The sequence below is a fragment of the Triturus cristatus genome, chromosome 6, assembly GCF_964204655.1.
Source record: "Triturus cristatus chromosome 6, aTriCri1.1, whole genome shotgun sequence".
Lineage (NCBI taxonomy): Eukaryota > Metazoa > Chordata > Amphibia > Caudata > Salamandridae > Triturus > Triturus cristatus.
In genome coordinates this window covers 1,224,669,286-1,224,694,417 of record NC_140589.1, presented here as the reverse complement: position 1 = coordinate 1,224,694,417, position 25,132 = coordinate 1,224,669,286, and the positions used below count along the sequence as shown (strand labels likewise).

Genomic DNA, 25,132 nt, shown 5'->3' with positions numbered 1-25,132 from the left:
ACCGGAACCTTAGGCTCACTGTAAAGGAGGCCATCCTCCCAATACACGTGATAACCGCTAGTCTCCTGATTGGCCGCTTGGGCTTCGGCCTGCCGCCGCATGCCATCAAGCGTGGGGCACTCCTTCTGCGCCCGACAAAATTCCTCCCGGGTAGGCCCTCCTTCCACATGCCAGTCGGCAAGGGTCGGCAAGTCCCCCACGGGAACGACATCCACCTCCGCGGACTCCTGGGGTACCTCCGCGGGCTCCCCATCCATCACACGGGGCGTGTCCTCCACCACATTCTCCTCTCCGAAATCGGTGTTGGGTTGGGCTATTATCCCAGGCTCCAACCCGGGTTGAGTTCCATGCCGGGCAGCCATGGACCTCGTGACTACGCAAGTCCATCCTGGTAACTCCAGCATCTCAGTGTGGGCTCGAAATTCCACTTCCTTCCAGACGGTGTGTTCTAGATCGTTTCCTAGTAAACACCCCACAGGCAAGGCAGGGCTCACCGCAACTCTCAGTAGGCCTTGGACTCCTCCCCACTCAAAGGGAACTCGAGCCACTGGATAGTGACTCACACTGCCGTCAACCAACACGGCCGGATGGAACTCCTCAGGGATCACCTGCTCAGGGGACACCAGCCGCCTCACTACGGTTGTCATGCTGGTACCTGTGTCCCTCAGAGCCTCCACCTCCTCCCCGTTAACCTTCACCCTCTGCTGGTACTTAGCAGTGTTAGGGAGTAGGGACGCCAATGGGACCATCTCTCTATCCCCGAGTGAAACCAGGGTCAGGCCTGTTCACTCCCCTTCCCTATCTAGGGGCAGCTCCACCCCAAGCACTTTCCCGCCCGTTGGGGCTGGGGGTCTCTTGCGACACTTAGGATCGCCCTTGTAGTGTCCAATCTCCCCACATTCATAGCACCGCACAATCCTTGGCTGCTGACTCTTGTCAGGGTAAGTGGGCTTTGGGGAATTGGACTGAGGTGGGGTCCCTACTCCTTTCCCAAACTGTCTAGTTTGTGGGCCTCGTGAGAACTCCACCTTTTTATCTCCCCCCTCTTTCTTCTGGGGGAAACCCTGTCCGCCTTTCGGGCCATCTCCCCCGGGGCCCTTGTGAGACACCCGGGTGCTAACCCAAATGTCCGCCTCCTCCGCAAGCTCACGGGGATCAGTCAACTTGCGGTCCACCAGATGTTGGCGCAGCTCCGGAAAACACTTATCCAAGAGGTGCTCTATCAAAAACAGATTGTATAAGCCCTCATATTCATGCACCTCGCTGCCACGCACCCAACCATCTAGAGCCTTACGGGCATAATCAAAAAAATCCACCCAATTTTGCGTGGACAGCTTATGGCTGCCACGGAACTTCTACCGATACCTTTCAGGGTTGAGGCCAAACTTTTTAAGTAGCGCCTCTTTCATGGGGGCATACCTGACCTGATCCCCCTTTGCTAGGTACAAAAGGGTGTCCCTGACATTGGGAGGTATGTAGCGATACAGGCCACCCCCCCAGTTGCTTTCAGGTACCCCATGGGCTGTCAAGGCCACCTCATACGCCTCCAGCCACTTGGCAATGTCATCCCCCACCGTGTAACTGGCAATCACATCCTTGGGTAGATAACATTTTGGCTCCTGTTGAGCCTTTGGTACGCTTCCACCATTATCATTACCTGACGCATTCAACTGTTGAGCTCGCAGCTCCAACTCTTTAAGCTGAAGCTCGTGTGCCAGCTTCTTCTCCTCCATCGCTAATCGTCTATTTTCCCTTTCGTGTTCTAGCTTAGCCAGCTCCCACTTCAACTGCCTTTCCTCCCTCCTGTCCACATACTCCTCTGGCAACGCACTCCTCCTAGACCCTGCACTACTGCTGCTTTTCAGAAACATCAACATTGAGCAGGTCTAGCTCCTCCTGCGCGCTCTCCTCCTGAGGTGCACCCTGCCCCTCCTGTCCCCCATCCCCTCTACCCTCTGGGTGGGCCTCTACCCATGCCCTCAAGGCTGCACCGAGTTCCGGTCCTTTGGCTCTCCGCACCCCAGGCACCCCCATCCCCTGCCCGAATTCTCTCAGCTGCCTTACTGTATACCCCTCAAGGTTGGCTAACTGGAACTCCATTGTGACAGGTGGGGACCCAGACATCAAGGCAAAAAACATACTAGGATGTGAGTAACAGTGTTGGGCTAACCAGGACTCCACACACTCAGTCTAGACAGTGGGGTCAATTAATGCAGCAATACAATACACAATAGGCGTCTAATTGCGGCGCCCACCGTCTCACTGGAGGGTGCTGTATAGTCACAGGTCCTTATCCCACCGCTGGCCAACAATGTAGGACCGGGGGTCACCAGGCCCTATGGGGGTAGCGTGGCGCGAGCAGGTAGGCACCCAAAGGCTTACGTGTAAAGTGACCATACAGCACACACATCCACTGAGACAGGGAACGCACGCAATAATTGACACCACACCAGTAGGTTGAATAAAACCAATCAGCTTTATCTGGATCAACATTAGGATCAAAGCATTTCATTAGAAATAGATTTGGCAGTTCCTTAAAACGTCAAACATGGCATTAGCTCCAAGCGCTGCACCTGGCGATTCCTGAGAGCGTCAATCACAGCATTTACGCAAAGCGCTGCACAGGGCAAGTCATTAGCGCTTCAAACATGGCATTTAAGCATAGCACTGCACATAGCAATTCATTAGCGCTTCAAACATGGCATTTAAGCATAGCACTGCACATAGCAATTCATTAGCACTTCAAACATGGCATTTAAGTATAGCGCTGCACATAGCAATTCATTAGCGCTTCAAACATGGCTTTTAAGCATAGCGCTGCACATAGCAATTCATTAGCGCTTCAAACATGGCATCTAAGCATAGCGCTGCACATAGCAATTCATTAGCGCTAAACTGGGCAATTCCTTCGAGCGTTAGACATTGCAGTTCATTCTAGCGCTGAACATTGCATATCACTGAGCAAGAAATCACAGCGCTACTCATGGCATTTACTCAAGCGTTAAATATGGCAAGTATACAAAGCATTAGACTGGGCACTCCCTTTCGAGCATTCCCCCAGGCTCCAGGAGCAGCGATTCATCAGTCTGGGGCGAGGTCCTTGTGCCCCAAAGTACCTTGCGTGTAAAACTATCACGAAGCCCTTCAGAGGGCGAGAGGTGCTGGTGACAAGGGTCCCGAATCCGGGGTAGTGACGTGGCCTACTGGGCCTAACAATAGATTTCCCCAGGGGAGGGGCGAACTCTGGGCCTCTCTCCGGCCTTCCGCCCTCCTCCCCGGGGGTTACCTGGTCAGTGAAGTGGCCTCCTCGAAGTGCCTTCCACCGGTCTCTTCATGGCGGGAGGGCTCGCGGCTCCTAGAGCCCCTCCTGCTGCCGATGTCGGCTCCCCAGCGATGTCCGGGGGACTGGACTGGGATCGTGGCGGTGGCAAGGCTTCGCGGGGCCTCCGCCGGGCCTCGCACTGCCCGGGAGTATCAATTGCCAGCCCTGCGAGGGCTCCTGGGGGCCCGGTTGTGGCAGATGCAGGGGGGCGCGCCCGCAGCCGCCAATGGCAGCACGGCCTGCGGGGCGCGACCTCCCCACCCAATCAGGAAGCGGCGGGGGCGGCGTTTACCAGTCCGCCCCCGTCACGTGAGGGGGATGATGGCTTTGGCCTAGTGCGGCCTACTCCGGCGCCCGGCGGCCCTCTCTCCACCAGGGGCCGCCGCGAGGGTCAGATCGCAACAGCAGTGCCGGGGCCCCAATCTCCTCAGCGGGCCCCGGGGATGTCGTGGTTCGGGCTTCTCGGCGCGAGGCCGCAGCGGTGAGTATTCGAGGGCCCCCCAACGGGGGTGGGGGCAATTAAGTCTCTGACTGTAGTTTGGGGGCAATTCGATCGATGCCCAGCGCCCCCTACGCCCGCAGGGGAGCGCCACAGCTCCGGGCAGGCTGGAGGGCCAGGCCCCACGACGGTGGGGCTTAGGTACAGGGTGGGGGGATCCCAGGTGGGGCCAGGAAGCGCGGGGGTGTCACAGCGCAGTTACCTGGCTGATCCCCCAGCAGTTCTGTGGCGGATTTAAAAGCTCTTCTTCGGCGCTTGTTGGTTCCTGCGCCCTTGGTGGTGAGTTTCTTGAGGGGGGGGGGGTAGTTTTGAGTTGGTGCTTGACAAGAGTCCTTAGGCAGGCTTGGTAGGTTGTCCCTGGGTTCCCCTCCCGCTGGGCCAGATCAGTGGGCTAGTTCAGGATCCCTCACTCAACTTAAAAGGCAGCACCTAAGCCCTGTCACTTTCAGTGGCATAGGTCCCTGACTAGGCCCTACCGCCCAAAACTCCTGCGTAGGTTCCCCCAGGTCTGCGTTGCCGCAACTGACTAAAAAGTTTCCCTCCTTTCCTTAAGTATCCCTAGGTCAGGTGACCACTCTCTAAGGCGGCAAAAGTAAACCCCACCCTTCTTCTAGAAGGTTCCAGCAAGTTCCAGGAGCTTCCCCACTCTAGCTATGGGCGAACAGGCGGGCTGGTGTCGCAACAATGTTGTAGGGTCCCAGCCAGCTCCTGGCAACTAGGGTGCTACTAAAAAGGCCACTCCGCAGTAGCAGGGGCCTGTGGCAGCCATATTGGGGGAAGAGAGCACCTGCACCTTAACACTGATTAGCAATGGAAAGGCGCTCGGAGACCTAAGGCCAACGAAAAAGAGGGTGGAAAAAATGAGGCAAGGGCAAAAACACAGGGAAAGACCACCCTAGGGCTGACAGGTCTAACATACTGCAATGTGTTTTTCTGGGAGTCTGAGGACTAAATTCCAATGTGAGGAAGAGCTGGGATCATGATGAAACGTGGACAAACCAATGACTCGGCTGTACGAAGATGAGGGGGGATTTCTTGTCTTTAAAAAAAGTAGCTAAAAAGCGAATTGGCTTCAATCTGCTATTTTTAGTCTCCATACTTTGCGAAATTTGATTACAAAAACTCCAAGATCCACTATATAGAGCAGTTAGAGAAACAACACAATTTCTAGCCTGATCACAAAACAAGCAGTAAGATATACACTGAGCTCACCACCATAGACGGCAAAATATCGCAGAAGCCAATCACAGTAGTTCTAACACAAAATACTTTTCTCATAGGTTGAAAGAGCAGCCAAACAGATTCTTGCTCTTTAAGCATTCTGAGTGGCCAACCTATCAACCAGTCAGAATAGGGGCATGTTAAACCACCAGAATCCTATCAGAACATCCTTTGCATGAACTTTGTGAACTACTCACAACTTGTGTGCCAGCTGGCAATAATCTTCCAGTGATCTGTGGAATATTGTGAAATTACTGTTCGCCTCATATTGTCTCTCAATTTTTCTATACTCCCTTTCGTAAGTGATTCCCATATGTATTAATATGCAATATTTTTGAAACACTGTCATATAACAACTTGGTTCTTAGCAACAATAGTGACCATAATATTGCATCTTGTATGACAACATTTTCCAGTCACTAGGCAGAGAGTGGTTACTTACGTTTGTGTAATCTAATTAGCATAGTACCCTCATGTCCTGGAAAATTGTAGGGGAGGAATCTGCCCTTTCATGTAACACAAAACCTTTTGACTGTCTGCACTATCTTTCTAACCTTATCTGAGCATTGTATCGTCTGCATTTTCCCTCTACCTTCATGCTTTTTTCGGTCTATCCTAGAGACTGCTTTAGGTAATATTATTATTACATGAGCTTGTCTCTCTCTCCTCAAGTAATAATAATAAAATCATCAATACCTTTGTAGAAACAAAGTGGTACTAGGGTCACGCTTGGAGGATACCCTGACTGTGCACCACCTCTTATAGGCAGTGGCGGCTGGTAACATTTGAAAGTGGTGAGGCATAAAATGCTTTTCATACTGCTCCATAGCGAGCCCGAAAAACAGTGGACAAATGGTGCATTTTCAAGTAAATTTGAGAAAGCTGGAAGGTTAATAAAGCAATTGTGAAAGTGCAGTTATTAAATTAATAAAGAGATGTCATATAACATAGGTAGCTGCTTATTCAGTATAACCACTGAGCTTCATAACAGACTAGACAAAACTTTGATCTCTCTCTAGGGAAAACATTAACCATCAGCGTTATCATGACATTTTTATTGTTTCTGAAAATTGCCAGAGGCCAGTGGTAGCGAGTGCTCTTGGAACTATAATATACTCGCAACTCCATTCAAATTAGGCACTAGACAAGAAAAAGAGCAATATGCTGCCCAAATAAAAAGTACCAGCATCCTGGAAAAAGCAAAGAAAAGCATGTGAAATGTAAGCAGGAAGAACATGGTTACCGATCCACCCATCAATCTATCATTGCATTACCCTAGGATTGGTGCACTTCCCCACCCGGGAAAACAATGCTGTTCAATGCTGTTCAAAAAAAGACAAGAAAACAAAAGTACTGCTTCACTGGCAAACTCTGCAAAGTAGCGCTAATATGTTTGGGTGTGAATAATATCAATCTAGCCACTTTGTGAGCACTCTGACTTGCTGCATTTCATTTTTTTATTTATTTTTCATAGTTTGAACATTTTATTCCCAAATGTGATAACGTTTCTTCAGAATTAAAGTGTATTTAATTAACATGTGGAAATGTTCCACAGGGTACAAAAAATTATATCACTGCATTTGGGAGTCATTCATTATATTTGTATCTAAGGTAAGGATGTTCTTTACGTGCAAACGCTCATTGACCAACCAGGCGCCATTTTTGCAAAAATACTGGTTTTACACTGAGGAAGGACGAGTATGCAACTTAAAAATTTTGCCCACTCTTAATAATAAGAGTCCGTCGTTTCTCAGATGGCGCGAAAGAGGCCTACCCCAGCTCACACAGCCACACGTGGTCGCCGGCCTGGGGCTGAGCCTCACACTCTCTCAGGTTTCATTTCCTTTACAGTAAACGCCTGGGTAGGCTTGTTCCAGTCAATAGCTCTTCACTAACCATGAAGTCAGAAGTAGTTTCTGCAATAACCCGGCTTGATTCAGCTTGTCGTGACACCAGGATGCAGAGTGAGAGCCGGGGATAAACCTGCGCACGATGGACATGACGTAAACCATGCTATACTAAATATTCACTAATTTACATTCGACTGACTCAGTACTGACCTTATTGTTCGAAACTGCAGAGCAAAAATCGCAACGTCACAGCTTGCTCCCAATAAAGCAGCCTTTTGCGCACACGACAGAATGGTGACATAATGTTTCCCCTTCCAAAATAGGTGGACTTTGACACCCGCGCCTTGTCTCCACTTTTATGTCAGTATTTGTACAGTAGTTGTATTTCACCAGGATGAACATTTAACAAAAAAAATGCGACGAGGGAGACGGAGCCGAAACAAAAGAGACACGCGCAAGATGTACACCAGACAGAGTGCACGCCGAAGCCCTGAACATCCAAACAATATCCTAATAGCTCCTTGCATTTCCCGACACGCAGACTACTCCGCGCTTCTCACCTGACCTAGCACCTCCCTGTTCCTCACGTGCCTAGAACTGGTCCCTGATCTACAACTCTTCCAGCAACATTCCTCAGCAGTGCCTAGCACTGGGCTCACCACTGTTTGCTGCCCTCTTCCACCACCCCGTCCTACTGGAGATGGCAGTCCTCCTCTGATCTCCTTCTCCCACCTTGCTGACTTTAGGAGTTGACTCAACACCTGTCTGTTCGAGTAGCTCCACCTCCTACAAGCGCCTGGATACCTCTTGGGGTGATTAGCGCTCTACCAATCTCTGATTGATTGTTGTTTGTTCACCACATAGTGCTCCACCCTATACTTGGCACCACTAGCTTGCCATGAATGGGCCTAGATGTGCTCCCTCCACCTCACCAGGGACAACCACACTACCTTCTGAGAATTAACTAGGCAGGACTAGGCTAGCGTACTAAAAACACTACACACCCTTAAATGGCACCATACGTCAACCTTAGCTTAAGGATGAGAGGCGGAGTCAGTCTTCCTTGGATGTCACCCTTTACCTGCACCTCGGTGTCTGCAGCCATTAGGACACCGGGGGCTTCGGCATGAAGCAACCCTCGCTCTCCTAATGTGCAGGCTAGTGCGCATGTTCGGGCTGGTCGGGAAAATGACCAGCCCAAACCTGAACATGTGCACTATTGTTGCTGCGCTTCACTGATTCACTGACTGTCAGTCAAACCCTGATGCTGCCGCAGCCCCACCCCCTTCAGTGTCCTGATTGACTCGGCGTGGCCCGGTGAACCGCCGCCGCTGGCCAGGAATTCGTGAGTTAGAAGTGGAACGATTTCAAACACGATGTTGGGGCCATGTGGCATTAGTGGGACAACGCCCCAGCGCCCCAATGGATGCACCGCCACTGCTTATAGGGTGCATAGTCAGTGTGCCTCGTGGTGACTTTGCCATTGCAGCTGCATCTGTAATACAGCACAACTGCAATACCAAATGATTCTCTTATTCGCATAGAGTCACGCCCCCATGCAAATGCAGGAACATCACTTGTGAGCACACTGGTTCAGAATGCCCAGGCCCCTTATACAATTTACAGAAGGGACCACAACACCCTACGTAATGCCAAAGTGCCGGGGGCACATGAAATGGGCACAAACACCTGTTGCACCCCAAGATACTCTCTGTAATATTGCCCCAGGTGCTTTCTTGGTTTTTGATTTGGACTCCATCAGATAGTGGGATAGAGTGGTGTGAACATCAACTGAAGACCATGTGAGTAACACCAGTTTCAAAAATACTCTGCTCAGTTTATATTTGTGCAGCATGCCTGCATTGTTTTTGGGCCTGATTTACCACTCTTTGCTAAGTATGGGGAATAATACGCACGAGCCATGTTCTACATGGTACTAGCCCATTTTACTGTTTTGCGCTTGCGGTTACCACTATTGATGGCAAAAGTGTGTGCAAAAGCCAAACGAGCACTACGTGCACACGACTGTGAACAGGCAGTGCAGAAAAAAGCTCAGATACCATTTGGGACTGTTTTTGCACTAGCACCAGGGTATAAATTACTCCGCTTCAGTTTATGGAAGCGTTTATGAGAGAGGTTCATGCAGGTGGTAGGGAAGATCAAGAAGAACTTGTAGGGCAGATGTATGCTGACAGTGAGGGCTGTGGAATGAAACACCAGGGCCCATATTTGGGCCGGTGGTAATCCCACTTTGGTAGAAAAAGAGAGGTTCAACATGATTTGAGATTACTTGTGCAAAACTGCTGCAAACACACAACAGTTTTCCCTACACAAATTTCGCCAGCAAAAACATTGTAAAATATGTGCAGAGAAAATCTGCAATATTTAGAAGTTTGATCTGTAAAACTCGTAATGATGTGGTAATACCATATGCAGGGAAAAACAAATTCCTGCAGTTCCTTAAGGCCAGCATGTTGGAATGGAAATGCTTTTAGCTGAATTTTCTATGCATTGTTCGAATTAAATTAGCATTCACTGCACCACGTTATAATCAGCCGCCATTTTGAGTCATGATCGAAACTTACTTTTGTTTCACTATGTCTGCCTGAGCAGAAAGCACCTGCAATATTTTTGTTGTATTTCCTCAATGTTGAGCTTCGCTGTACTAATGAATAGACTGTTTTTGTCTTCATATACGTTTCTCACTAGATAGGCCTGCTCCCAACCTTAGAGCGGCGGGCGCAGGCAGAGTAACCTTGACGCTGAGATAGCATGTAGACGATTCCAGGATTGCAGCTCATCCTTCTGTATCTCCTTTGTTCACCAGCTAATAACTGGAAAATTCCAGTCTGGGCATGTCTTTTGTGGTTCTGAAGATGTACATTGTGTGTTACCATATTGGCAGAGGTCAGTCCCTCTGCAGCAATCCAAGGTGGCTGGTCAGACCGGACTCCACTCGAGTGTACTTCTAATAAATATCTTTGGTTTGTATCCTCTACTGTCTGTCCAACTCTTCATTTGTGAGGAAGGATGAGAGGTGGTCGCAAGTGACCCTAATCGGGTCACTTCCTTCAAGCAGGACAGTAGTTATCACACGTGTCACAAAGTGCCCTAATGAAAATGAACTGGTGCTATTATAGTCTTTTTTTGTCATGGTAACTGCCATCTGTTAATAAACGTCTTGTGAAAGTTTTGGTTTTGGACTATGATTGAAAATACTTTCTGAACAAATTTGACTCATGATGCTAATTAATACACCTCTCTTTTTGTCTTTTTTTCTCTATTTCTCTCTCTCTTGCCCCTGCTCCAGGGAAGGGGATTGGTGGGAAGCGCGTTCCTTGACAACAGGTGGAAAAGGATACATTCCCAGCAACTATGTGGCCCCCGTTGACTCCATCCAGGCAGAGGAGTATGTTTTCCTTCCATTTTGTTCTTGTTCGAATATTCTGATTTCAGAAGCGAAAGCAGACACTCTTTATCAATGAGGAGGTTAGCTTGTCGTGAACAGCGTACTTTTCGGATATGGTCTACACCACTAACAAATGATAAAATGATGGTAATTAATGGCCAACATAACTTTGTAAAGACAAGTTGCACATTTGAAAAAATATCTACATCTGATTTTAGCCATGTTTCATCGCAAATATTTGGACTCCCCTAAAACAAGGCAGTTTTGTTCATCTTAATAATTTGATTCCTAGCTTCTATTGGGAAAGCGTACATCACATCGTCAAGATGGAGGTTATTGCTCTAGTATTTACAGACCTGATTTTAATAAATCTGTCTCTTGTGGGATAAGCCTTTGTTGGGCAGAAGGACCCACTTAGCAGCTATACCAACATTTCACTGTAAGCCTCAACTCTGCTCACGAGATGTACCTCAAGGTTTGGCTGCATCACTTCCGATGTTTAACCTGTCTGTATCCTTTAGCCATGATTATACCTTTGTTTGTCATTGCTTGCCATAACTGCAGGTGACACGCATTTTCTAGTCCATCTAGTCCATCGGTCGAGTACATATATCCCACAGTTTTTCGGCTAGTGGACTACCTTCTGGGTGGTGATACAATACAATAAGTTAAATGGAATTCAGAGAAACTGATATTCTTCTACTAGCCCCGCATTTCCACTAAGCCCACTCCCCGGGACGCACGGGGTCTCTGATCGTACTCCTTGGGGACAGTTGTATGTCAGAATAGCGAGCACAACAGTTTTGTACTACAAAAATATCACAAGTAGAAAATCTTTAGAAGGTAAGTATAGATAGGTAATCATAGATTTACTATTCTTAACTCCACATCTACATGCATTAAAGGTACATATATCATAATTTACATAAATGTAGTGGTAAGAATAGTAAATCTATGCTTTACTGTATATATTTACCTTCACCCTATTTTGGTAGTCCATATTCTAGCTACAGTGTTTATGTAGCACAATATTTAAAACTCAAAATTCTGGTATTATACCTTGGGAACTGGGCCCTGTCATTAGGATGAAGAACGAAGTTGCATTTGTTGACACCATCTTTGAGTTCTCGTACTTGTGGCAAAAATAAAATGTATCATTTCAGAACCTTTTAAAATGCTTGATCTATTTTAGTCTAGAGATAAAAAGTTCTGGTGATGATTTTTCAGCTGCTATCTATGCAAAAGGATTATCTCAGAAAGCTGCTCCTAGTGATATGTGACCCTACTATAGTTATAAAACCATTGTGAGTGGGGGCATCTTACAAAAAGTAACGGACTGGTCTCACACACCACCTGGTGTCATGCTTCATCATCGGCCAGTCCTTGCCCTCTAAAACCTTCGTTTGATAGAGGGCGGGCATACACCTGAAGACAGGGATGCACTTCTAAACTAAAGAGTGGGGGCCCGTGAAAAGGAATGTGAGGTTAAAAATCATTATAGTTTCCAGAAAATCAGTTTTAATGTGGCTAATAACTATATGATACTAAAAACATAGGACGGTGGGTGGGGTATTTAGTGTCCCCTAACCGTCTCGTGAATGGTCAACATGTTTCTGCCATGTAGGCCCAAGTGGGTCCAGGGCATTCATCAGGACCTAAGTGTAAACAGGGGGGCTCCGTTCTTACCAACTGGTGGCAAGAAAGTACCACTGTGCGGGTGTGGCAAAGGCTGCACTCCGCTTCCTAAATGGCTTCCAAACGTCAAGCCCTAGTTGAAAAAACTACTTGCCACATGGGGGGAGGGGAGGGAAAACTCCTGTTCATTTGTCTCAGGAAAGAATCCCTAGTTCGTCCTAGGTAACTGCTCCCGGTCCTCCCGGATGTTCCCACTCCCCGTTTAGGGGACACTAAATACCCCACCCACCGTCCTATGTTTTTAGTATCATATAGTTATTAGCCACATTAACACTGATTTTCTGGTAACTATAATGATTTTTAACCTCACATTCCTTTTCACTGGCCCCCACTCTTTAGTTTAGAAGTGCATCCCTGTCTTCAGGTGTATGCCCGCCCTCTATCAAACGAAGGTTTTAGAGGGCGAGGACTGGCCGATGATGAAGCATGACACCAGGTGGTGTGTGAGACCAGTCCATTACTTTTTGTGAGATGCCCCCACTCACAATGGTTTTATAACTGTAGTAGGGTCACGTTTCACTAGGAGCAGCTTTCTGTGGTAAACATTTAGCAATGGAGGCCGCTAGCTCCTAGAACCTCACACCTCTTGTTCCCTCCTCCTCACACTGTGGAGCCCCTTTGTGATTACAAAGGATTATCTCAGGCAATCCTGCATTAAAGGAGCTCAATTTCGATGTTTTAATACACGAGTGTAAACCCTAACCATTGGCCTTGATCCCCAGGTAGTAAATTAAAACCATACATTCATAGGGTTAAATCTTTCTGTAGTACAGGACACCACACAAAACAGCCATTAATATGTCTTTCTCCAGTTGGAAATCCTTTTAATCCATTCAAAGCAATACAAATGTAAATTTCTAATATTCAGATATGTTTAGATGTCAGATTAGAGATTCTATGCATTTTGGGCAACTCGTGCCATTTATCAGGAGCAAACTAATTAAAGTCTTTCAGAATGCCAGTAAATGTGTGGCCAAGGTCGCGGATGGCATCATCAGTGTGAGTGGGTTATCAGAGGATGTAAGTCCTAGACTAGATACCAAATACATTCCTGAACAAAATAATCAAACCAGTCCTGTTCTGCATAACAGCCCACACTGCAGACCTGCACTCCGCCTCACTGCGCCAAGTAGTTGAACCGGAAGCTGAGGCAGAAGCTGCGGACTGCGGACTGAGCGGAGCAGAACGGTGCTGATTCCTGGAACAGTGACAGCCTCCCGAGCGGGTGGGCGAGGCAAGCTCAGGGAGGAGCGACCCAGCTGAGGCACCGAGGTGGGCCGCGAGGCAGAGCAGAGCACCGTGAGCTTCCAGCTAGCACCCGTGACGGAGGTTTCTGGAACAGCCAGTGCAGTGCTGTGCTGTGCGGGATTTAGCGGCCGTGGTCACACTCCTTTCTGCATCTCTTCGAGGTCCGCCGGAGCCGTGGTGGGGAATTTTACTTTGCCGCGTGTGAGCTCGGTGGAGGCGAGCGCTGCCGAGTGCCTGCCCACCGCTAGCCCCCCTCGGAACATCTGAAGCCTTGATACTTGCCCCACGGAGGGGAGGGGAGCAAAAAAAACAAAACAAAAAAAAACACTTGTAAATTCATTTTTGAACCGGAAACTTCAGCGGACGGTGCTGCAGAACATTTGCCCCCTGCTGTCCCTGCCTTTTTGAACAGGGCAGGAGACACAAATACTGAACACAGCATTTGCTCGCTGATCAGCCCACTGCTCTCAATAGCGGTCGGCGGGGGGTGTAGGCTGCGGCTGTGGCCGTGGCTGTCGGCTGACTGGCTGACTGGTGGCTTGTAACAGCGGTGGAGGTCTTGAGGCTGGTCTTTGTTGCGACCTGTGGTGCAGGGGGGTGGTTATCCATCCCTCCGCCCCTACCTGGTTCCCCGGTCGTTTGATCCCTTGACTACCTCCTGTTTATACGGCCCGACTGACGACTGCAGTGGACTTGCACCTCTACACCGCACCCCCACAGACCGGTGAGTGGCGACTTTTTTGTATCTGTCTATTACCTGCCCCCTGGAGTTCGGCATTGATTGTGGGCACTATGGTCATGACCACCGGTGGTTAATGCCCTAAGCCACAGCTCACAGTGGATAGTGCACCTTTCTAGTGCTCAGTATTACCGGTATCTGTGACTATAGAAGGGTACAGGCGTGTAGTTTATTCAAGCCTATTGCCCAAGTCTCAAGGACAGTTGGGGGTGTTTTGGGTCACCAACTGAGACAGGTTACTACCAGGCCGGTTCTGCAGTATAAAGTTGAACACAATCAGGAGCAATAAAGGTGTATTCTACAAATATTATGAGGTCAGGACGAGAGAGATCCATACTTCCACTAACAAAAAGGAAAAAGAAATTTCAAGGACCAACCGCAAAAAATAACAAAGTAAAATCAGAAGGTGCGGTGCAGCCCTTAATTTCACCAGTATACAGAATGTTTGCAAAATCGACTAGTATACCAAATAAGTTTAACTTTTTAAAAGACCCGGCGGATGCAATGTTATCCCATTATGATGAGCAAGAAGGATGGGATCGTCGGCTACCATCGCCAATCCCACCGTTTATTCACTCAGGTACCACAAATTTAAACTTAAAGAAAGATCAATTTAATATAGAGCCCGTAACCTTTACTGGGCCACAGCAGGTCCAAGTAAAAAAAGAACAAATGGAACAATCATGGGGGTCCACGATGGACCAGGAACTCCTGATGAACGGAGAACCTTTATTAAAACAGGACAAAAACTTCACAGAAACCACCGTGAAACAACTACTACAAAAATCTCCAGAGCAATCTCAGATCACCAGGGCCCAACAACCAATTGAGGTACAGGTAATAATCAACAAGCCCCCTTCAAACCTCTCTCAACACGTGGAACAACATGTGGATATAAGTGCAATTGATAATAAAACACAAACAATGACTTATACAGTATTGTCACCCACCATACAAAACGCCATAACAAACGAGGGTCCAGAAGAAAAAAATCAAGGAGGAGAGGGAGATGATGCCAACACCTGGTTGATTCATACTTCAGAGCACACAACTCTAAACAGCAGAGATAAAATTCAAACCCATCCAACAGCCAAAAGTGTAGCTTCCCTTAATAACTCTCCGGTAAAGGACAATCAGGGCCAAACCACTAACATTACACATTCAGAAGCAACGACAGGCGCAGGAACAATATGGGACATTTTCTTTAAAACATCCCAACTCACATTGGAGGCTTTGAACTATCAATCAAACAAGATGGATGTCCAAGTAGATCTGCTCAACATCATGGCAACAACAATATCCGTAATTGACCAAAAACTGGCTAACTTGAATAAGTTGATAACACGAGCCCAAGTATACGCAACCTCTTTAAACACAGACTGCGCTTGTGGGCCAACAATTGACAAATTGGCATTAATCCCGGAAGTGCTCACCACCCTTATTGAAGACCTAAAAATACAATCCATGCAAATAACAGGCAATAGAATAACTCCAATAACTGAGCAAGTCAGCCAAGAAAATAGCTTAAAAAAGGATCGTACAAACTTAATCACAAACAAAAATATGGACCTAATAACTACCTTTCAAACAATAGAAACTAAAGGAACCCCCGATAAGGAAAAGGAACAGGAAAATCCAATTAGTAATACCAACGTAAACTTGTCACGACGAAAGAAGAAAAAATTAAAAAAACAATTAAAACGTCAAGAGACTGCACAAATTAGAAAGAGCTGGGGTCAGTCCACTCACGGCTCCACGGAGGTTACAATTAACTCCCCCTCAAATCAGGAAAAGCAATCGTCAAACAAATTATACCCCATATTCATTAACACCCAAAAACATAATAAATCCTTGGGTGAAGTAGATCATTCAGATAACGTAACATCAAAACCACTAGAGTTTCAGGTCCTAAAGCCCACCGAAAACGGCGGAGCAACAAAGAAAATTGTACAAACAACAACTGAAACTGCTAGAGACAAAACTGAACACGGGTTATTTAAGGAACCAACTGGATTGGGATCAAAAAACCGAAAAATTGTGCCCACTTATACTGACAACGTATCAGGTGAGACACATTGTAAAGAAACCTCACACCCCGAACATGTGTTAGGTACATCACTAACACCTGCGTACACTAGAACTATGTGTAAAACAATCCTTCAACCGCAGTATAAATCGAAGGGGAGACACGATACATTGAACAGGGGGAATATACTAAGGCTCCTGCAACACATACCCTCACTATCTCATATAAAAAGCGAGGATATAGTGAGTGTCCAATTTGAATTAAACAAGGAAGACCTCAGCAAAGAAGATACCATAGTGACATGGTCAAATCATCTTATGTCTGAAGTAGTGCTCATAGAAAAAGATATCTTTAAAAGCTGGGGTATTATTGTAAGTGCACCAGAACAAGAAAGGTATCCATCAATTCTATTGGAGCCGGTAAACATAACTAAGCGCTCGATGACTATGAAAGAGCACCCACAGGGGATACTACGAGGGACTTCAAAAATAAACCTAGACGGAAACTACAAGAAGTTAACTATATCAGTAAGGAGACAGGAGGACACAACCATATGTAGGACAGTAAATGAAGATGGGCCACTGAAAACTCAAAGTAACGATCAATTTAGTAGGAGAAGCAGAGAGTTACAAAGTGGTGCTCTCTATTCCTGATGACCAATTGGGCATATTAAATACTCTAGGGAATCAACAAGGGCCTTCCACTGCAATACCGATAATAACAGAAACGTCCAATACAACATACATCAAACATAAATCACCCACCAAACTCAAAATTATCTCTTGGAATGTGGCAGGATTACGTAAAGCACTTAAACATGAAACAGCAATAAAAATACTGCAGGAAGGAGATATCGTATGCCTCCAAGAGACTTGGGCCACAGATTATGTACACCTTGAAGGCTATGCTGGCTTCCATAAATTAGCAACCAAACCGAATCGGTTTGGTAGACCCTCAGGGAGAATCTCAATTTATGTAAAACATACAAACGAGATAACAGTAAAAAGGGTAAAAATCGAGTCTGACGTGTTACAGGCGCTTGTAATAGAGGGAGAGAGGGACAGAGATGATTGTGCCTCAATCCTAGTTATAAACTTGTACTTAAACGCATACGGTCAGGAAAGATTGGAAGCCACAAAAAATACTATAACATTAATAAAGGAAATCATCCATAGCAAACCTCGACTGGCCAAAGTGATTGTAGGAGACTTTAATCTGCACCACCTGGGAGCACACAAGAATGAAAGGCTGTGTGTAACTACTTCGGAAAGAGCTTTTAATTCCTTTTTGCAAAACTATGACCTAAAGTCCGCAAATGAAATCTGGAAAAGTTTGAATCCCAAACACCTGGGCATACCCACATTTAAAAACTGTTCCACAATCGACTATATCTTTTTATGCAGCCTTGTTGCTCAAAAAATAGTCAAATTTGAAGTAAAATCTCACGAAACTAGTGACCACAAATTGTTACAGGTGGAATTAACCTTCAGCATTACACAGAGGGAACCAGTAACTGTAGTATCACACTCAACAGGGACTGAAGAACATACACTAGTTAAAAGGCTAAAATGGAACAAGCATCAGGTCAGGCTATTCAACGTATGGAAAGAAAAACAAGAGCGTAAAGACAAGCATCCTGGAACTCAACCCAGTTTGGACAATTGGACAAGCTGGATTGGTACTCTAAAATCTATACTTGTCAACAGACATCAAGTCAGTCCATATGGAACGACAACGCATACCTCTCAATTCAGTTTCAATAACACAAAACTAAACACAATAACACGTAAACTAAAGAAGGCTAAAAGAGCACAAAGAATGGTAGGAACTCAAGCAACAAGGGATTTGTGTAAAGACTTATCCAAAAAGCGTAGACATTTGCTATGGTCACCTAAGCAAAATAAAATAGAGAAAGACTGGGTAACAATACATGAGCTTTCAAAACCACATAAACAACGTCAGCTCTGGCAATTCATAGCTAGCCTGGAGAAAGGAAAAGTAGACGGGCGTAATTCCGTACACGCAGATGCATGGCTGAGACACGTCGCGACTATCTATATCGAAAAAGTGAGCTCTACAGCCTTTGAAAGCTCCGAGATTTGTCCCTCAATCAGTGCAAATAGAGACGAGGAGAACTCAGTGGAATGCCTGGGCAAAGAACAAATCTGTACCACAGTCATACAAGTAATAAAAAAGATAAGAAAAGATGGGGCACCCGGGCCCAATGGTCTTCCAGGAGCTATCTTTAGAGAAGACCCAGCTTATTGGGGGAAAATTTTATCAGAACTTTTCATCGAATGTCGACTGAAAGCAAAGGTGCCTGACTCATGGCGAGGGTCATTTTTACACCCAATTTTCAAGAGAGGAGACAATACAGACCCAAAAAACTATAGATTAATCGCCCTCTTGGATATCGAAGGAAAAGCCTATGCTAGCACCTTACTGAATGAATTAAACACATGGATTAAAGAGAACGAAATCCTTCCCCCCTACCAGACCGGATTCCGTAAAGGTTGCTCTACAACCGATAACATTGTGGCCATGTAGTATCTAAGTCAGCAAGCAAATGGCAGAAACAACAAACCAGTTTTTGCTTGCTTTGTTGACTATTCAGCAGCCTTTGATGGGGTGCCCCGACACAAGCTTTGGGTCAAACTGCGCAACTGGCACATCCCTGTAGGTCTCCTCAACGCCATTATCTCATTATACAGTAATACCTGGATTAAAGTGAAGTTAGTTGATAATACCACAACGAAGAAGGGCTTGACAAACCGAGGACTAAAACAGGGATGTGTACTTGCCCCTACATTGTTTAACCTATATACCGCAGACCTGGGGAAGAACCTTCACAATGCCAGCTTGATAACTCCTAAAATTGGAACTAACAAACTCCAAATATTACAATACGCAGATGATTTAGTGGTAATGGACCACACAAAAATTGGGCTACAAAGGGGCCTAGACGCCCTCAATAATTATAACGAAATAAATGAGCTTGTCATCAATGCTCAAAAAACAAAAGTGGTCATTTTTGGCAATCTCCCTAAAAAAGCCTTACTAAAATGGCACGTGGGCAAAGAAATTATTGCCACTGCAAAATCTTACAACTACCTCGGGTGCTGGTTAAGTGAAACAGGCAAAGCAACTTTACATCTCCACAAAATGAAGGCCAGGGCACAGTCAACAACTTATGCCCTATGCAAGCTAAATGAGTTAATGCATAGTCCAACAACAGTCCCTATCAGAAAAGTAATACAAGCCAAAATCAGGGCAACGGCAGGCTATGCACAGCAGGCATTCCCGGATAAATGGAAGCAATGTTGGACAAAGTACAATGCCTGGCCTACAAACGCATCTTCAAACTGCCCAAATACACTCGCAAGAGCCTAATTCGTTTGGAATTCGGACTGAACCAACAAAGCAAAGAATGTTTGGGAATGCACGCAAAATACTACTATCAAGTCCTGACAGCCCCACCCGGAAGTTTAAAAAGCATGCAGAAGCCTATTTATGGAGGATCAATCAACCCGTGGCAATGCTATATGGAAAAAGCAGTGGCAACACTGAGTTTGGCAATTGAAAATTGGGACAAAGAATCTATAAATTATCTGGCCATTAAAAACTCAATTAACAAACAATGTTACCAACTGTCCCATACAAACGACCTAGCGGCACATGTCACGAGAATAGGTTCTCTTGGGCTGTCAACATCATATGCAGGGCACAAAATCCAGCCCTACCTCAAGCAAGCCTTGGGAAGGAAAGCACTCAAAAACATTGTATGGGCCAGACTAGTGCCCCTCCCAATCAAAGAACTAAATCCTGGGTGGAAGTCCCTTGAACATATAATCAGATGTAGAATTTGCAATTTCAAACATGAATCTCTGCTACACCTGATCTGTTGTTGTCCCGGTATGCTTCAGCTCCGTCAGATCCTTTTAAAACAAATATGGCTGCGTAACGGGGCTCGGACAGTAAAAGAAGCTGCCTCTGCACTTTTCTCCTGTATGCTACCGGAAGACTTGGCCAGGTTTGGGAGATACATGGCCGCGCTTCGACTTATGGTGGAAGAGGGGGCCAGGCAACACGAAAGACAATCTGGTTCATTAAACAATTAGTCTCCAGACATCATTTTTTACTATTAAACTATAGAACCTACATTAAACTTGCAAAAGATTGCATTGGCAAATCTCTTGCCGTTTTTATGTTTTAATAATGTTGTATGTAAACGCATTTTACAGGGTTCTTTTTACTCTCTTTTAATCTGTTTGTAAATTATATTGCAAATGGTTTTAAGTAACTGTGCAATAAATAAAAATTCATTCATTCATTCAGTCCTGTTCTGTGGGAGGTCACTACTAGAACGCGGCTTTGAGGGCATGGATGGGCATGGATGTAAAAACGTACAATCGGGCTTTTTCTGGGCTGCTCCAAGAATATGGAACTCTCTCCCACCTGACATCAGAAGAATCCCCTCTCTGACTCGCTTCAAAAGGGAGGCCAAAACCTTCCTTATGGGTAAATTTCTAGCTGAAACCTGGCCTCCACCATCCCCATGGCCCTGATCTATGGTCATCCATTGCCTCCCTTCGGATTATCTAGTTACCCCATCAGAAACTTGTAGCCTTGTCTTGAACATTTGTAATTGTAATCTGTAATATGTTATCGTGTCATGAGTATTTGGATATGTAACATGTAAATACATGCCCTTATCTCCTTCATGTATCCTGCACCGTGTCCCCTACTACTCGATCCGTAACTGGTTGATGTTTAATCCTGTTCTGTGTATTGCTTTATTTACCTGTAAAGCGCTCTGATACCCTAACGGGTCAAATTTGCGCTCTATAAAACTCATAAATAAATAAATAAATAAAAGTAAATAGATGGGTCATTGCAGTCCATCCTGCGCTGACAGCGCCCCTCTTAGCCTGCAGCCCACCTGGAAAATGCCAGAGTGGCAGAATGGCTAATCCAGCTCTGAAGCCATTGTGTGTGGAGTCCTGGAGTGGGGAAATACTGGACTCCAGCAAGAAATGGTGTCTGTGCTGCACTCAAGTCTGGGTTATGTTAGTAGTACTTATACTATTGCTCTTTTTATGGCAGTTGTAGTAAATTACAAAATATGTTGCCATTCTCCTGTCAATCCATCGCTGCTCAGAAGCACCCTTGTGGGTGCTCCCCAGCTCCACTAAAGGTTGAGGGATGCCTGCCCTGCTTTAGCTGGGGTAAAACCCTCCCGAGTGATGGGAGGAAGGACCACTTACCTTATTTTCCTGGGTTCATACAACACCTCTTAGGAAATGTGGCTGCACATGAGGTGCGCCTACGCATTCCGTGTTGTAGAAAGGGTCTTTGGGCCACGTTTGTCATGTACATGGCATATGTAAATATTGCCTTAATTGACCAGAAATGGCAGAACTTTGGGATTTGAATAGGGTCAGGCATGCTGTGTATTATGGCCACTGATAAAGTGTCGAGGAGCCTAGCCTATATGGGTTTACGGCCTCAGGTCAGTTTTAATTGGGCAAGTGCCCACTTTATGTTAAACCATGAGCACAGATCCCAAGCACTGACTGGCTATGACGTCAGAACTACCTTCTCACATGCTCATACAAATTCCAGACATGGGGTGGCTCAGAATGCGGAAGCTCATGGATTAGCTCCCGCCTCCAAAGCTAATTTCACACCTTAAAGGGGCCATCCAGTTAACAGGACGAACAGTTCTCAAGCGTCTCTAACGATCACCAACAGTTCTTGAATGTTCTATTGTTTGATGATGTCAGCTTGGGTTTTGAGATATATTGTGACATCATTTACTCGACAGACCCTTTAAATTCACACACGCACATGGAGACAATGGAGTTTGCAGTTAGACATTGTGTGCAAATTCATGCCAAAGAGAATTTAAACAAATGGATTTGTCATAAACGTTAAACTTATATTCGAGGAGGTGAGGTTCTGTTTTAATTAGATAATCAACTAACAATTTCCTGCTTGTGGCAGTATGATTTTTGCACCTGGATCATTAAGCCTTGCACAGTTCACTTGCACCGTTAGTGCCCAGGAGAGTCACCCAATTATCTTAAATTTTGGGAATACATCTTAATTCTGGAAAGTACACTTGATTAAAGTCTTCTCAATAACGGATCCTTAAAATGAGAATACAAAACTCCCAGATTTAAAAAGCAAACACAAGGGTATCAAAATCTTTACAATTGTATATCTCTGGTTCTCCTGATTGGATCTGCATCACTTTGGTCTCAAAAAATTAATTACAATCTATTCTGTCTTTCTAAATTGGTGTGGGATTTTCCTTGTGTTTTTTTTTTACTTTATTACTGATTGAAGTGCAGCATGAATACTTTACAAATTACCTCCAAGTTAAGCCTGACTGCTTGTGCCAAACTGCAAAAGGGTCAAGCAAAGGTTAATTTGGGGTTGGGGGGGGGGGGTATATGATTCTCCAAGGAATTTGTGAATCAAGTCAGATGGCCTTGTAAGCCAACATCCCTGCAGTCATAACCAATCGTAGAGGATTGCAAGTAGCGACCGGCCCAATTAATATTCATTAGGAAAGTTATTTTGTGCCCCTCTGCACGTGCACATTTTGTGATGTGGAATATGTTTTATTGCAAGATGACACCCTGGTCTCAGAAAGCTTGTGTGCAATTCGCACCCACCATGTGAGAACTTCATAAACAGCTATCAGTCCCCTACAGTACTAAGCAAACCTTAATTATCTGGAACGGTTCGGGGTTCCATTTTTCTGGTTCAGAGCTTTGACTTGCCAGCTAATTACAAGCATATCTTTCTATAATTAACCCAGTGTGCAATCCTACAAACTATTAAAGCAACATTCTCATGGACATGCTTAACAAACAACCAACTACTTCCAGAGACTCCCTGCAGTGACTTAATCGTAAGAAATCTTTGGCCTTTATTTAGAGTTTGGTGGGCAGGATACTCCGTCACACACTCTAAATAAGACCCTTAGGCTTAAGAAAGGAAGCAATAGCATATCCCCTCTCTTGGTTTCCTCAATCTCAGTAAGGGGATGCAATTAAAAAATGTATTCTTTGACTGGAAGCTCTACTTACAAGTGCTAAGGTCCCTTTATTCCATTCTCTTTTCTCTTCCAAGTCTTTCTGCATATTCCACTGCCCCCTTTCATGCTCCCTCCACCCAGTCGCCAATTATTTTTTTTTTTAACCTTTTCTAGGTTAAAACTTTACTGACGTTAGTCTTCATAAGTACATATAAATATATTAATACATAATACTGTACAATTGACATACAAAAAAAAGCTTAGATAGGGAAAATAAAATGAAGAAACGTGAAAATGTTTGGATTGAGGTATACATTGGGAACCCATCTTTTTCATTATGTCAGGATTATAGGGCTAGAGTTGTGTGTAAATGTAGAGAAAAGACTATGGTAGAATTATGTGAAGGGGAGGGCTAAGGTTTGTTGTTGAGTTCTTTTTAAGTTAAGTTAGGGTCAAGGTTTTAGATAGATTGAGTATAGGTTTAAAATTAAGACTATAGTTAGGGTTTGGCTGCTAGTCAGGGTAATTTTAAGTACGTGGGTTAAGGTAAGGGTAAGTGTTGGAAATTGGGTTACTGGTTGAGGGAGTGAAACCCTACTCGAGCATCAGCCACAATTTCAGGGCGAAGTCACAAGCAACCCCAAATTAACCTTTGCTTAACCCTTTTGCAGTTTGGCACAAGCAGTCAGGCTTAACTTGGAGGTAATTTGTAAAGTATTTATGCTGCACTCCAACCAGTAATAAAGTAAAAAAAACAACACAAGGAAAATCCCACACCAATTTAGAAAGACAGAATAGATTGTAATAAATTTTTTGAGACCAAAGTGATGCAGATCCAATCAGGAGAAGCAGAGATATGCAATTGTAAAGATTTTGATAAAAAATAGTGCCTAAAAACACAAAGCACCAACTCTGGTTATCTGGTTGCACCAGACCAGCAGAAAGTAACAAGTACAGGCTGTCCGCGATGGAATCCAAGCCAAATACAGGGACCAAGTTAGGCCCACTGATCAAAAGCTGCAGGGCTGCGATGAGAGGACTTTCATTGAGAAGTGTCGTGCAGCAGCAGTTCTGAGGAGCAGTGTGGCTTTGATGTAAAGACTTGCATTGAGAAGCATCACACAGGGGTGGTTTTGAGCAGCTGCGGAGGTCCTGCGTTGGGGATGTGTCATGCAGCGGTTTCAATGGGGGGTTGCGCAGCGGTACATTGTGCTGTGTTGGGTCTGCTGGGACCACAGCTGAACTTTCAAAGCAAATTCAGGCTCACTTCCAGGAGTCTGGGACTGGGGTGGCACCACTTGGAGGGCAAGACTCACAGCAGAAAGAGTCCAAGTGCTGGGTTCAAGGTAGCTGGAACCTTTTCGGTCCCTGAGGCTCTGATCAGGCCAGCCAACTAGCCCTGTGAGTCACTCAGCTGGTGCAGGGATCAAGATGCAGGTTCAGTCCTTTTCACTCAAGCTGCAGATTAGCAGTCCTTGCAGACCACAACTGCAGTCCTTCTGAGTCTTCCACAGATCCTAAATGTGTCCTGAAAAGTTGGGTCTGAAGGTCCAATATTTATACATGGTTCCCATTTTGAAGTAGGAGAATGTTTTGGCGGTTTCACCACTGGAGGTGCATGGGATTTTCTGCCTCCCTGCCCTGGCACCAGCTTGTCTGGTGTCACAAAAGACTTGTGTCCAAACCATATGTGAGTGTGCTGGACTGAGCCTTTGGGATGTGCACGTGTGGCAGTTAACAGCTGCTCCCCCTCATCAAGTCAGAGATTCTCCATCCTGCCAACACCTATTCCCCCTTTGTCTCACTGTCTGTGAAAAATACACTTAGACCAACTGGCAGTTACACCTAGTCATGTGACCCAGGAACAGGCTGCATGCACCAAATGGTTAGGACAAGAAAATGGCAACTTTCTAATAGTGGCATTTTCAGAATTGTGACATAAAATCCGACTTTACCATTAAGGAGGGTTTTAAAATATAATTCTTTAGATACCAAACTCAACATTCCTACTTACTAAATGTAATAAGGAAACACAATGTTATTCTATGAGAGAGGTAGGCTTTGAAGTAGTGAAAAAC

General features: G+C 45.5%; 1 protein-coding gene across 2 annotated transcripts in view; it reads left to right on the top strand.

Moving 5' to 3' along the window:
* FYN (FYN proto-oncogene, Src family tyrosine kinase) overlaps positions 1-25,132 on the top strand; it is a 514,055-nt gene that overhangs the window by 376,381 nt on the left and 112,542 nt on the right. For both annotated transcript variants that reach the window (XM_085612142.1, XM_085612143.1), the window contains exon 6: positions 10,203-10,301. In XM_085612142.1, coding sequence (XP_085468268.1) covers positions 10,203-10,301 — 99 coding nt within the window. The remainder of the gene's footprint in view (positions 1-10,202; positions 10,302-25,132) is intronic.